This window comes from Polyodon spathula, chromosome 6 (genome assembly GCF_017654505.1).
Source record: "Polyodon spathula isolate WHYD16114869_AA chromosome 6, ASM1765450v1, whole genome shotgun sequence".
Classification (NCBI taxonomy): domain Eukaryota; kingdom Metazoa; phylum Chordata; class Actinopteri; order Acipenseriformes; family Polyodontidae; genus Polyodon; species Polyodon spathula.
In genome coordinates, this window is record NC_054539.1 from 39611092 (window position 1) to 39626161 (window position 15070).

A 15070-nucleotide genomic window follows, 5' to 3' on the forward strand; every position below is an offset into this window, starting at 1 on the left:
TGTCATCAGCTGTATCCAAACAGCCCCCTGCCTCAAAACCAGCCAGTCAAACTGCCAACCCTGTTATAGTTCTTTCCACATCAGCCAGTCCACTGCTTGCCAGCTTGAATGATGCCCCACCTCCAACAGTTTCAAGTCTGACGCAATACTACACGGACTATTCAACAATTGTACAGTTAATTTATTTGGCAATGTCCAGATAAATTATAATAAGAAAGAGTAAGACCCCAATAAATAAATAAGTTAGCAAAGTAATAACAATAAAAACCATTTTTATCTATGTGTATGTCATTTTTCTATTCTAATTATGTCAGGGACTATTTTCCTCAGTGGAAGGTTACCTGGCAAAATATCAGAAGTTCCAGGTAAATATAGGTTTTAAAGTTTTTAGTTTTTTTTTTTTTTTTTAAGAGAAAATAAATAAATTGTTTTCTAATAGCATTAGAGCCCTCTCAATGCAGGCTCTACCATGCGGTAGATGACCTTGACTTTCGTTAGCGCCCTCGCCTACAGCTCAAGATGCATAAATCCAGCCACGGTCATGTACCACACAGTAGAGCCTGCATCGACAGGCTCTATCGCTTAATCATATCATTCTAAATTAAAATACTTCTGTTGAAAATATAGCACTTGTAACAGGGCAAGGTCTGTGCTGGCTATCTGTCGCATAAATGATCCTGCAGGAGGAGGTCGTGAGCCATGGAGAGGTTGGGTGAGGGTGTGTGTGTGTGTCTCTCTCTCTCTCTCTCTCTCTCTCTCTCTCTCTCCCTCTCTCTCTCTCTCTGAGTGGTTGGGAGGCGGGCCTTGGGGGAGGGGGGGGGGGGGGGGGGGGGGGTGGGGGTTGATCGACCTATAAAAATAACGTTTTGCTATAGGGTAGTGAGAACGCCTCCCTCTATGAAATACAAAATGCAGGAATGTTTTTTACAAAAAGATGGAGTACACAACCTAAACACAGATAGACAGTGTCTGCTACGGGAAAAGGGAGACAAGCCTTGCTGAGGAAGGCAGCCGCTGCTGAGCAAACCCGTAATTAAAACTGAGGGGATAGCAAAGCATAGCTGAAGACCCGAGCAGCTTCAGATAGCGACGGTTGTGTGAAGCTGCAGGAACAGCAACTTTTATTTGTAGTTTGTTTTATTTTCCTGTTTTTCTTGCTCCTTCTGTTTTGGTTACTATTTTGGGCACATACGTGTGAGCCAAGAGTGGACGGAAACCCTTCACCATTACTGGTATTGGGTTTGCCCGTGCAACACTGCCACCTTGTGGCAAAAATAAATCAGTGCATCCAAGTGGTGTTTCAAACTCCAACCTTCTTTCTTCTGTGTCAGTGAACTTCCCACACCCTTCCACAGTACTGTACCAACAAAACCAATACAGTACATCTAAATGGAAGCCTACTTAATTTAAAACACAGTCCTTTCAGCTATGTATTTTTGATATTGTATTTTTTTGTGTTCCCAGTAAAACTGACAAGGGTTGGAACAGGCCAAAATTAAACATTCGGGTATGCGTCACACGCGTTTAACCATCACTGAAGTCAAAATTGTATAGTGTTGGATATGTAAGTGTTGACTATATTACACTTTCCTCAAAGCAGCAGTTTCTCCTACTGAAATACACATGCTTACACAAAGTGAAACAAGCATTAGGCCACTTTGTGGTTGAATTTAAGTCCATGACAATGTGAACTTCAATTCACTTCCTGTTGCCAGGTCTCATCATGTTCAAGCTGTATTAGGTCACTCTGTTTGCCACTGTTTAAAGTCATTTAAGCAGACCCATTGATTTGACCTTTCTATGTTATATATACCCAGCCATTTTTTCTGCATCCTTCTCAAAATCAATGTATTATTCTTTTTTTTTGCTGAGCTAGTCACTTTGAGTTTTCATCTTGCACTGTTACTTGTATTCATAACTAAGTTTAGAGCACAGTAGACATATGTTAACATTATTTTACAGTAGACTTTTGCAATTACAAAGCTGGGTAGTAGATTTGTAATCCGAACCATGCTATCATAAAGAAATGTATAAAAAAATGTATGCAAAAGCAGCTGCAGAAACCAAACATGAATATCACAATTCTACAGAAAGTATGTAAAATGTAAAACAGAGTGTCTGTGTATTTTTAATTCAATTACTGATCTTTTATTCAATTTTGGTATCAAAAACATGAAAAAGTATAGTCTACGTATTTTAGTATGGTACAGATTGTGATTAGTACTGCAAAGAAATCACTTGAGTCCACTTCCATCTGAGCCTACTGTACTTGAAATTCTCCTTTCTAGCAACATATATGTAATCTTTAAAACAATGTTTTACTGGCTTAAAATCAACCTACACACTGTCAAACATTTAGTTAAGTACTATTTGTGAAATAAATATTAACTGACATTAGTAAACTTTTTACTTTGCAGTCATTACCCTTTAGATGTGGCTGGGTAGCACAATAGATCCACCTGGTAAGAAATGAAATGCTTTTGATCCCAGCAATCCAGAATTTGAAAAAGCTGTTAATGAGACTGGCACTTGTATACACTGTCAGGCCCAAATTTATAAAGGGGAAAAACCCGACTGCAAAAAGCCAGTATGGCCACACTCATCGTCAAAATAACAACCCATTTTATTAAACTAAATAGGTAAAGCAGGAGATTCTGCAACCAACCAATTTAATTACCCCTCGCCACAATCAGCGATGGAGAATTACACACCTCTCACAATAACTAACGGGTTTGGGTCAACCCTGCATGTGTAGGCTACACATTCAAAAAGAAAATGAAATACATCACAATGAGAAATGAATAAAATAAGGAATGTGTGGTGGCTTCTTAATAAACAAATGTACCACTTCAGAGTTTGTAGTAGGTTGCTTATACATTGCGACACATCATCCAGTTACTGTGCTTCGCATATTAGTTCAACTTCTTATTTCGTAAAGAATAATTCCAGGCATATAGACTTTTCAAACTTCAGAAACAATACGTTTTATTTACTTTCATCCATGGCAGTCAAACGGGTGGAAAATCCTTCCATTGCTGCCTCATATGTCACTCTGTCCTTTTTTTCACCATTTTCTTTCCAACTCGAATTTAACAATACTGCCTGAACCAGTATTGTTAAATACCAGAATGCCATATTACAAAAAATACATTCTGTAGGCATTACTAAAATAACGGTGGAGGATGAGCCCTCATTGCATATGAGACTTTTTCTTTCGTGTGCTTCGGAATATCGTTCCATCTTTTCTTTATCTCCTCCACTGTTCTTTTAATAATGCCTACACTCTAACGAGTAAAGGCTCTCGTTTGAACCTTGCTTTGCTACTGTGGGGAGACCTTTTTAGATGCTTCTAAGAACCTTTTATACATGGATTCTATATTCTCTATTTACAGAATTTCTGTTTCGAAGCTATGAAACATGTATTTACAAAACAATACGGTACCAGTATTACAAACCATAATTTACAAACTGACTTGATCAGAAGGGTTAAAAAATTAACTCTTTGCAAAATATTACTAAATGTTTCTTTGTCCTTAAAAACAATGTCTCCTTCTTTCTGCAGACAAGTCTCCCACATCACCTTGCCTTTTATATAGCCTACTGTCTGACTGCGTCAAATTAACAGCTGCTTTTCAGAGTTCTTAAAATAATCACGCAAATACGAGGCCTGCAATTACCAGCAGCTTTAATAAATTAGACGGAATATTTAATAGACCTTATTTGCAAAATCCCCTCCCAACTTTAACAGTTTTGTTCAGAAACACGCCAGAATTACATATGCATACAGAATTACATATGCATGTACAGAATTACATATGCATCAAGGGCTAATGCGCACAGAGACATTGCCCCCGCAAATCATGTCTTAATCACGTGTTTATTCCATTGCGTGTGTTTTATAAATCCCATCCAGGAATTCAGAACTCTCAGCGCCCGTTTTACGGTCACAAAACAACATGCGCAATCCTTTTAGAAATCTGGGCCTCTGTGTTTTCGAAATTCAACCTAAACTGCTGTTGAAATGTGCTTAGTTTTCAAGAAAAAAAATAATCGCAGAGAAGTACCTTAAAATATTCTGCCACATCAATTTTCACCACCAATATGTCTATTAGAAATGTATTGCATTTGTTTCAGCTGCATTACTGTCCTTTTTATATTAGAAAAATAAAGCCAAATGGACTAAGGGATCGACAGCTTTGAATTCCATCTTAAAAGGACAGGCTGGGATGTCAATGTATAAAATACTCAGGTCTTGGCCAAAACTAGGGAGCTGCTTGATTTTATGAGCACCAGAATGAGTCATGAATCAGCCCACTCTTTAATATTTTAATTGAATATTGTTATACATGTATATCAAATACATTAGAAACGATTAGAACAGTAATGCCCCATTTGACAACAGTTCTCATTCAGCTATATACCACTTTTCTAACATGAATACTTTAGGCTGACATCTCTTTGAGTGCATAAGAAATTAAACTTGAGCTTTTCAAATTGATAAATTGATTTAGTCCGACAGCTCATTACTTATCAAGCCTCATTTCAGCATTTCATGTGTGCAGGGAATATAACTGAAATAAACCCAACCACCTATATGAATTATCTTAGTACTACAAGTTGCAAAACATGAATGCTTCATGTAGGACAGTGGGCAATTCTTTATTAATAAGTCTTAAGATTTGGATATTGTATATTATATTAATAATGTCATCCAGTCCTCTGTGTAAAATAGAAGAAAATGTAGGATACTGTACCTGTAAAGTCAATCGCTAATCTTTTCTCCTCTTGATTTTTAAACAGATTATTATGAAAAGGACTTATGGTTTGGAGTAGCTTTTGAAACATTTTATAAAGTGCCAAACAGATTATATTACATTTCTCAGAATCTTGATCCAAAGCTGTTTCCAGTTCAGATAATATTTGAAAAATAGCAATCCAATTCCTTGAAAAACAGTCCTTACTGGGTGGAATAACTTTCAATTTACTTAAACTGTATTGTAGCTTTCTGAAATCACTTATTCAGCACGGAGAATCCGCTATGAATGAATGGCAATGAATGAATGATGATGATTGCAATTGTAGATGATTTATGATTGTGAAGGGCGCTCAGGGCCCGATGACTGTGATGAGCACTCAGGCCTGAGTGAAAGATAAACTGGGCCATAGGCCTCGTCTGTGGGTACTCGACGGCTACCATGAACAGTTACATGCAACCCCAGTGCCACAGATAGGAAGTGGCTATGGGCTACCTCTCCAAGAAAAGACAAGGCCGCTAAACCATGAATAAATAATAATAAATAATTAACGCTCTCCACAGTGGCACCCTGCCACCTATCCCCCAAATATTGAATTGACTGCACTGGGAGAGAGAGCCCAGCCTCTCCAACCTGACCACGCACCCTGCAGAACTTAATACGAACCGCTCAGCACTCAGGTAAGGAAAAACACCCTACTCACATTTAAAAAATTTTAGCGGGAAACCTCAGGGAATCCATGGCTGAGGGTGGCCCTTCTTCCAGGTTCTAAGCGGTTGACTCCCGTTTCGGCTTCCCAGCGCTTGACCGAGCAGCCAAAATAAAAAGAAGTGACATGAAAGAATAACACACAGATCTTTTATGCGCTTGCTGATAATGTACAGGTTAGGGGAGGATTCTCCTTTGCAGAAAAGCAACCAAGCTTACAAATCCAGTTCACCAGTGATCAGAGCTGGATTGGAACCAAGAGAAAACTCAAGAGGTGAAAGATCAATGCATTAAAGCCTCCTGTGGATCCCTTAAGGTTATAATGAACAAGGCCACAGCAACGACAGCACATAGACCTGCACATCGGAAGAAGATAAATGACCAGAGCCTGTGTATCTGCAATCCTGTCTGCATTTTGAAAGAGGATACTGCGGATTTCCTTTCTCCACTTTTGGCAATAACTCAAAACAATTGCTGGGAGCTGCAGACAGTTCCAATTACAGGCCTCTCTGAAGCATCCTGCCTCAGATTTAATCACAATTAAGATGGTCAGTCTCAACCTATGCCAAGGCTCTTTTTTCCCCCAGGAGGTGCGTGGTGAGTTTTATGATGTGTAATCTGAGATATGTGTTCTCATATGTATAAAACATTTTAAAACGACACAACCTCCATGTTAAGTGATTCCTATTTGTTTTATGCAAGTGTTCCAAATGTACAGTATAATGTTGCATTGTTGTAAACATACAGGCATATCTTCCCTATAACATGTTTTCTGCTGGAGGAAGTGTATTGCTATTTCCTTTATCTGCCAACTGTTATAACCAACTGTTTTTTGGTTTCAGTGCTGGGAATTTAAAACGCCAACAAGTTATCTGTCAGCTGAAAAAAGCAGAATAAGCACAAGTCAAGTAGAGAAATATTTGGTAAATGCCTTCAACTTTTTCCTTCACATGTCCCATCTGGGCCTTATTATTTTCCTGGTGTACTGCTTAAACAAATGATTCTTCAACACAATATGCACACCCTGCCAAGACTAACTGACATATGTTATCATTTATAATCAAAGGCTACGATTTTATCACATTGATTTTTGGTACATTTCAAGGACGAGTTGTGGAAAAAATCCAAGAAGTCACGGAAAGGTCACCAAATAATGTAGTTTCAGCTACATCAACACACGTGAGAGCTTTTAAATTGTACACCAAAACAAATAATAAAAAGACTATTGCTTTTGACAAGTTTAAATGTTACTTTAGAAAACAAAACTTAGTTAAAGGTCCTTTCACTGCAACTTAACATTTTTTATTTATTTTTTACAATACTGTACGATGCACATTCACACCGGCCGCGCACCGAAACAGATTGTGTCTGAAATAAACTGTTCATATTTCTCTGTGCACGTCCGGCGTAAATGTACATATATATATATATATATATATATATATATATATATATATATATATATATATAAATAAAAACAAAAACAAAAAAACATACAGTTGAAAAATACACAGGGAGGCACCATGTCCAAGAAACGGGGCATCACAAAAAAAAAATCAGAAACAGATAAACCTCTCGTTTTATCTGCAGATTGCATTAAATAAAAAAAGGCGTTCAACAGCAGTACAAAGTATTTTATTTAGCAATGTTTAGTTTTAGAGAAAATGAGTATTTATTTTCAATAAAGATTTGTAGCATGTATCGAGTATTTGTATAATTTGAATAGTTTTGGGTACACTACATTGTATGAAAAAAGTTTCAAGAAATAAAATGTAAGTATTAATTACTATTTTTTGAAGACTCAAGCCCACTTTTTTGTTTAAAAAAATAAAATGAACAAGCTCTGTATGTATGAGACGATCACAGCTGAGGGTTTACAGTAACATACGATCTGTGTTCATTTACATGCTCGCTCAGCTACAAAGTATAAATCTCATTCGCTGAAGCTAAAGGGGCTCCATGGTGCAGAGCTTGTGGGGAGTTTAGGCACGTCAGATAAGAGAATCTTTAAAAAGACCTCTGCTTCATGGAGGCGTTCAGGAAGGACGAATTGGAATCTCTGGACGAATGGCTTCGTCTGATGGCACAACAGCGGCTGCCTACCCAAATGTCAGAGATGGGCCCCTCTGTATCCAAAGCTCTGTGAGACAGTGGATTAGAAACCCTCTTCAGCTGCTTGGCTGGAAGTTCGGACACATGGTGGTATGCTGCCCCCTCCAAGAGGAAGGGGAGGAGCGGCTGTTCCCGTTGTCGAGCAAATAAATCATTGTCAGTACCAGAGAAGAAGGGGCTGTCTGCCCAAGTGCCAGAGAGGGAGGAGCCATTGCCATCTCCAGGGCCAAATCGGGAGGAGCCACTGGTGTCTCCAGTGCCAAAGCCTTTACTGTCTCCGGTGCCAGGGTGATGAGTTGCAGCCATCTCTGGAGCCAAAGGGGGAGCCGCTGGCATCTCCAGAGACATAGGGGGAGGAGCTGTCTCCAGAGCCAGAGGGAGAGAAGCTTCCACCAGCTCCAGACTCAGAAGGGCAACCACAGGGCCAACCTCAGCAGCACCTGCTTCTGAGGGGAGCACAGTGAAAGCCAACAGCACGTCTTATTATTATTACTATTATTATAGCTGATAGTGTAAGGATTAGTGCCCACATTGCCAAACAGGTAACATAGCAATAACGACCCATGATTTCGTGCAGAACACAAAAGGCAGAGCACTTGCAGTTTTTTACCTCCTCTAATCGCTCTTCCCGTAGTGATCAGAGGACACACCCCTGATATCAAACTCGAGTTCACTGGAACTGACATGTTGAAAAGACCTTTGAAACACACTTTAAAGTTTTTTTAACATTTGTGGACGTACAACGCTATATTGGAACCCTGCTACTCTAAGGAACCCAACAACAGCCTAGAACATACTGTATGTCATAATTGATTTCATGAATTTAAAATAGTTTGGTGAATTGGCGCTATCCTGGCAAGTCAACTGATACAAATACCAAATTACAGTCTGTAATAAAATTAAAATGATTTCACTTTATAACATTTTACCTGTGCCATGGAGTGCCAATCCATGCTTGCACTGCCAATGTACATGTGCTTCTTATCCACAACCCAGAAAGAGGAGCGCAGATTGCCTCTGGTTAACGCTGTCATGTTCAGAAAGTGTATGTCAGCACCTGAATTGGGAACAAAGAAGAAAAACATCTTTTGAGCTTTCTCTTAATGTAGGAGGTCCCTTTCAAATAATGTGTGGCATATGTATATATATATATATATATATACACACACACACACACATATATATATATATATATATATATATATATATATATATATATATATATATATATATATATATATATATATAAAAAAAGAAAATAATATTGTGCAAAGGACTGGCCTCCACATTTCCATCTCTGACCAGGACTGATTTAACGGTGCTTTTAAATCAGTCCTGTTTTTTCTACTGGTAGCAGACTGGTCCAGTTTGAATTGGCACTCTTTCAGCTCTAGTTAGATTAGGGAACTGTTAGAACTCAATTTTGCTTTGATGGATAAAGTGTAGACAAAACTATTTAAACTATATAAATACTTAATACATACTAATAATCTTTACTCACTGGATTGTTGTTTTGAAATTATACTGTATTGATATAAAACTGAGTTTTCCAGACTGCATTATAGGGTCAATTTTGATGGCTTACTGTTATTATGGAAACTATCCAGAAAATGATTGTCATTATCGACAGAAATGGCAAAGGTTTTCATTGTAAATAAAAAAGGCTATTATGGAATAAATTGATCCAATACCATTTTATTCGGTTATCTTTCATTCCCTTACACCTTTTTTTTTTAAATGAATAGAAGTGGTTAGAGAAGTTTTATTCATTTTTCTCAGTTTGGAGCTGGAATTCATTATTGTAAAAGTCATATGATTACTTTTCATCCTTATTTATTGTAAATGCTGTACCTTTATCATACACACATTGAAACAATGAATATTATTCTCAAAGCTTTTATTCATGTTATGATTAATTACATAATGATAAACAGCTTTATGATTATATTAAAGCAAAGTCTTCAATAACTCAAGTAAAAGTTTTGTAAACAGGACCCTGTATGATACAGTGGGAATCGCACTGAAACAATCTTCCAGCGGAATTTGCATCACAATTGATGATGCGCTAGTATTTCATGTAATTGCTTTTATTGTATGCTTGTTTTTACCTAAATACATTTTGTAAATACATTTTGTACTAATATATATATATATATATATATATATATATATATATATATATATATATATATATATATATATATATATATATATATATATATATCAGTTCCCTTTCAATTTGAAAATAACCATTAACATATGGGTCATTGCCGTCAGGTAGTAGGGATTGGCTGAGCTTTACAGCAAAGCTGCCGATAGGCCTCTACGCGAGCTGCCGTGTAAGCCCGTCCCCCTGGGAGCTTACTATACGCAGCGCGCAGAGACTCTCTTCCTCTTTTGTCTTTAGCATTGGTAGCGGTAGGTACTAGAGCCCGTGACTGTTTGTTCTCACAAAGCTTTTATAATTGTGTTATATATTTTTTATATATTACACTTATATCCTTCACGCTTTGCTTCGGCATCGCGTTTTTGTGTAACTTCGTGGTCTCCGGCTTCTTCTGTTATTATAATTATTTATAATTATTAAATATTATTTTATACTGTGTGTTTTTGGGTTGTATATATTATATTTCATATATATATATATATACATTGTTTAGGACGCGCGTCGTTGGCCTTGGCCACGCGCATATTGCAGCCTTGGTCTTGCGTGGCTAGACCGTGTGTGTGTGTGTGGAGTCTGCTTTGCAGCCTGCTATTATCTTCCACTGCTGTGTGTTCCCCACCGTGTGGTAGCTGTACGGTTTGCCCTACAGCCCATCTACAGTACACCAAGCACTTGCTGCAGCGTTCCAGAATAATAATAAAAAAAAAAAATCCCTTTCACCAGAAGAAGACGACCACCAAGCACATTTTCCCCAGCACCAAGGTAGGTATATAAACACCATATAAACACCGTACCAGGACTGGCGTCTCTGCTCTGTGGGTCAGCTGATGCTTGGGCATCTTGTGCTAGCGTCTCCACGCTCGGTACTCTGTCTGCGGGGCGTCAGCGCTTCAGCGCTTGGTGTAGCGCTTCCCCGCTTGGGGCTCGGTGCTCGACGTCAACGCTCAATGCACGCACCTCGACATTTGGTGTTCCGACGCATGGTGCTCTGCGCTTCGATGCCACCGGCACGACGCTCGGCGCTTCGACACCATGTACTCGACGCTCGGTGCCTCAACCCTATACGCTCGGCTCTTCGACGCTTTGCGCCTCGACGCTCAGCACTTTGACGCCACGTACTCGACGCTCGGTGCATCGATGCTATATGCTCGGCGCATCGACGCTATGCGCTCGACGCTCGGCGTATCTACGCTCGACGCTCAGTGCATCGACGCTCGACGGTAAAACGCTCGACGCATCGGCGTTCCCTGCTCGTTGATAGACGTTTTCGATTGGAACTTGGTCGATGTTCACTTTTCCGTGTTCGCCCAAAATGTCGGGCTTTCACCGCTGCACGTCCTGTCAGGCAAAGCTGCCTGCCAGTGACTCACATGACGAGTGTGTGGCATGCCTTGGGCCGGAGCACGGGCTTTTTGCTAGTCTTGCGCTGGTTTCCAGACTCGTGCCCTTAGGCAAAGGGCCAAGAAATCAGTGGGTGGGCACTCCCCTTCATCGGGCTCTTCCCACACCATCTCAGCCCTGCCATCATCCACGGCGACGCCGCAGGGCGATTGCAGCTCTCCACGAGCCCAGCCTCCCAGATTACAGCTGGTCAGAGGTCCCCCACCGGACGCGCTCAGGCTAGCAACCCCTCCCCTTCTAGGGCACGCCCTCGTCAGGAGTCTAGATCGCGCTCTAGATCACCTCGGCGTAGGGGATGTTCTCGTTCCCCTCGGCGAGACAGGCAACACAGGGAGAGATCCGAGGTGGCGGAGCTAACCTCCAAAATGTCCCAATTTATGGAGGTCATGATGGGACAGCAGTCCCTGCTTATGTCCCTGGCTACAGCAGGACCTAGAGCAGCCCGCCGGGCCCGTCTCCAGCCAACCAACGGTCCCCCCTGAACCTCCATTGGCTAGTTCCCTCCCAATGCAGTCGCAGAAGCACTGGGATATTGACGTCGTCTCCAGAGATGCTTCTGACATTCTGGAAGGGGATTCTGGGTAGAGGCTGAGGTAGCCTCCCACCACTCAGACCAGGATGTTGAGTCTGAGCTGATGAACACTGATGACCCTATGTGGTCTGTGGTTGACAGAGCAACCCGTCACTTGGGCATCGATTGGCCCCAGACAGAGCTTCCCTGGCGATCTCTGTTCGAGTCGCCTTCAGCCCAGTCCCATCAGTCCAGGATGCTCCCGGCATTCCCGGACTTCATCAAGGAAGTGCAGTCTACCTGGGGGGCTCCAGCCTCTGCTCCTGCGACGTCTCGCAAGGCTTCAGCCTTTACTATGCAGGGGGCCAGTAAGGCCGGCCTAGCATCCTTTCCACCTGTGGACGCTGCGTTCGCCGCGTTGGTGAAGATGCAGACACTGTCTGGGCTTACCAAAGACCCAGCGTGTCCTAACAAGCAGTGCAGGACCACAGAAACACACCTTAAAAAAGGGTACTCTGCGGCCACAGAGGCAGTCAGGCTGTCTAATATAGCCAGTCTACTGACGGTGTACCAGGCGGCACTGATAAGGGAATTACCTGAGTGCCCTTCTGCGGCCCTCAGAGGCGATCTAAGTACAGTCAGCCATCTGCTGGTAAGGCTGGCCCAGTTAAACGCACGGGCGAAAGGCAGGAGCATTGCTTCCATGGTAGTGGCCAGAAGACAGCTCTGATAAGGCCCCCTTGTTGGACGCTCCAATCACTCCTGGACACACGTTTGGTCCGGCAGTGGAAGAGATGCTGCAACGCTCCATCAAGGCACGGGAGGGGTCACAGCAAATGGCCAAAATGTGGCCAAGTAAGCAGTTCCAGCCAAAGTGGCCTCAGGAACAGGTTTGGCGTAGGACACCGCCACAACAACAGGCGCAACCTCGGGATAGCAGGACTTCCCCCGTAGGTCCATCAGCACGCAGCCAGCCTGGTTTTCCAAGACCGTGGCGCGTGGAATGGCGCCCTAGAGGTGGTGGCAAGTCACGTCCTCGTGGCGTTAGCCAGGCACCTCATGAGCGAGCCCAACTAAAGCAGCCCTGAGACATTCAGGCAGCTATTAACTCACCCCTACACCGTTCCACGGATCCAGTTCTGGCAACAGTGCATCAACAACATCTGGGTGCACAAGACCATCTCCACCAGGTACACCCTTCAGTTCCGCTTAAAGCCTCCCCCCTTCAGGGGGGTGGTTGGAACTGCAGTGAAGGACTCGGTTCAGTCCTCAGCTCTGAATGCGGAGATACAGACACTGCTCAGGAAGCGTGCCATTCAACAAGTAGACCGTGCTCTGATCGACCAGGGGTTCTATTCCAAGTACTTCCTAGTGCCCAAAAAGGACGATGGGTTCCGCCCTATTTTGGATCTGCGAGCACTGAACAGATACCTACTGCGGTTATCATTCAGGATGCTTTCGCACAGGCACATTATCCAGTCAGTTCGGGGGGGGGGGCGACTAGTTTACCACCGTGGACCTGACAGATGCATACTTTCACGTTCCCATCTGCCCGGGTCACAGGAAGTATCTTCGTTTTGCATTCCAGAGCAGGGTGTACGAGTTTTGTGTTCTCCCATTTGGTCTGTCTCTAGCTCCTCAATCCTTTTCCAAATGTATGGATGCCATTTTAGTGCCTTTGCGGGCTCAAGGTGTCCGACTGCTGAACTATCTGGACGACTGGCTCGTCTGCGCGCAGTCCAAGGAGCAGCTGGCACAGCACACAGTGATGGTTACGAACCATCTTCAGCGGCTGGGTCTGAAGGTCAATTCAGAGAAGAGCCCCCTCGTGCCAAGCTAACAAGTCGAGTTTGTGGGGTTGCATCTGGACTCAGTGTCCATGGAAGCGACCCTGTCGACAGAAAGAGTTGCCTCGCTGGAACGGTGTCTCTCCCTGTTTAGGTTGAGAGAAACAATCAGCATGGAGATGTGTCAGCGCATGCTGGGGCTGATGGCTGCCGCCTCACAAGCCCTTCCCTTGGGCTTATTACACCAGAGACCTCTACAGGCCTGGTTCAATGCCTTCGCATTACATCCGCGGAGAGACAAACATCGCAGGCTGACGGTATCCCAGACCTGCTGGGAAGCACTACGCTGGTGGAAAGTTCCGGCAAACATCCTCCAGGGTGTTCGCCTGGGTCCCATCTTCCGGAGGGAAGTGGTTACAACCGAGGCTTCCAACCAAGGTTGGGGAGCAGTCTGGAATGGCTCTGGGACCCGCGGAATGTGGTCAGGACCCTGGAGGTCAGCCCACATCAATGCTCTAGAACTCAGAGCAGTGGACCTCACCCTCTTGCACTTCTTGCCAGTGCTTCTGGGCAAGGACATGTTGGTGCGGTCAGACAACACCACGGTTGTGGCGTATATCAACCGCCAGGGAGGCCTACGGTCCCCCCGCCTTCACCGAATGGTAGCATGGCTGTTGCTATTGGCACAGCCGTGCTTGACCTCTCTGCGCGCGGTTCACCCAGAGTCAATTACGCAGCAGACCTCCTATCCAGAGGAGGCCCTCTTGCAGGAGAATGGCATCTCCACCCTCAGGTGGTAGAGCGCATCTGGGAATGGTTTGGCAGAGCGCAGGTAGATCTCTTTGCTTCTTGAGAGACCACGCACTGCCCCCTATGGTTCTCGGTGAGGGATCCCGACAGCCCCCTAGGAGTCGACGCACTGGCTCACGATTGGTCGCCAGTCCTCGTATATGCATTTCCAGAGAAGGTCAGGGTAGAGCGAACGACAGTGATTCTGATCGTTTTTCGGTGGCCTCGGAGAGTATTGTTCCCGAGCGTGGTGCAGTTACTGCATGGTCAACCATGGGAGCTTCCCCTGCGAGCAGACCTATTGTCCCAGGCCGAAGGTCGGCTTTGGCACCCGAACCCCAAGCTCATGCAGCTATGGGCTTGGCCCCTGAGCGGGAGCGCCTGTCAGCCTTAGGGCTTTCGACAGCAGTGATCTCGACCATTCAGAGTGCCAGAGCGCCCTCTACCAGGTCGCAGTACATGTACAAATGGCAATTGCTCCAAGATTGGTGTCTGGCGGGGGGCCATGACCCAATATCTTGTCCTATGGCAGTAATATTACAGTTTCTGCAGAAACTGTTAGATGAAGGGAAATCTCCCTCTACACCTAAAGTGTATTTAGCCGCCATATCAGCCTGCCATGTACGCACTGACGGATTATTACCGGGTTGCCACTTTTTGGTATCTCAGTTCCTTAAAGGTGCAAGACACTTGCGACCTCCAAGAGTGACCAACTTACCGTCATGGAGCCTTGACGTGGTGCTAAAAGCCCTTACCAAGGCACCGTTCGAGCCTTTCCACTCAGTGGATATGAAGCTCATGTGTATGAAAAACGCATTTTTGCTGTCAGTAGTGTCAGCAA

General features: G+C 43.4%; 1 protein-coding gene across 1 annotated transcript in view; it reads right to left on the reverse strand.

Annotated features, from left to right (window-relative positions):
- Window positions 1–15070, reverse strand: part of LOC121316553 (inactive phospholipase D5-like) — a 181622-nt gene that overhangs the window by 46918 nt on the left and 119634 nt on the right. The window contains exon 5 of the mRNA XM_041251598.1: window positions 8504–8631. Coding sequence (XP_041107532.1) covers window positions 8504–8631 — 128 coding nt within the window. The remainder of the gene's footprint in view (window positions 1–8503; window positions 8632–15070) is intronic.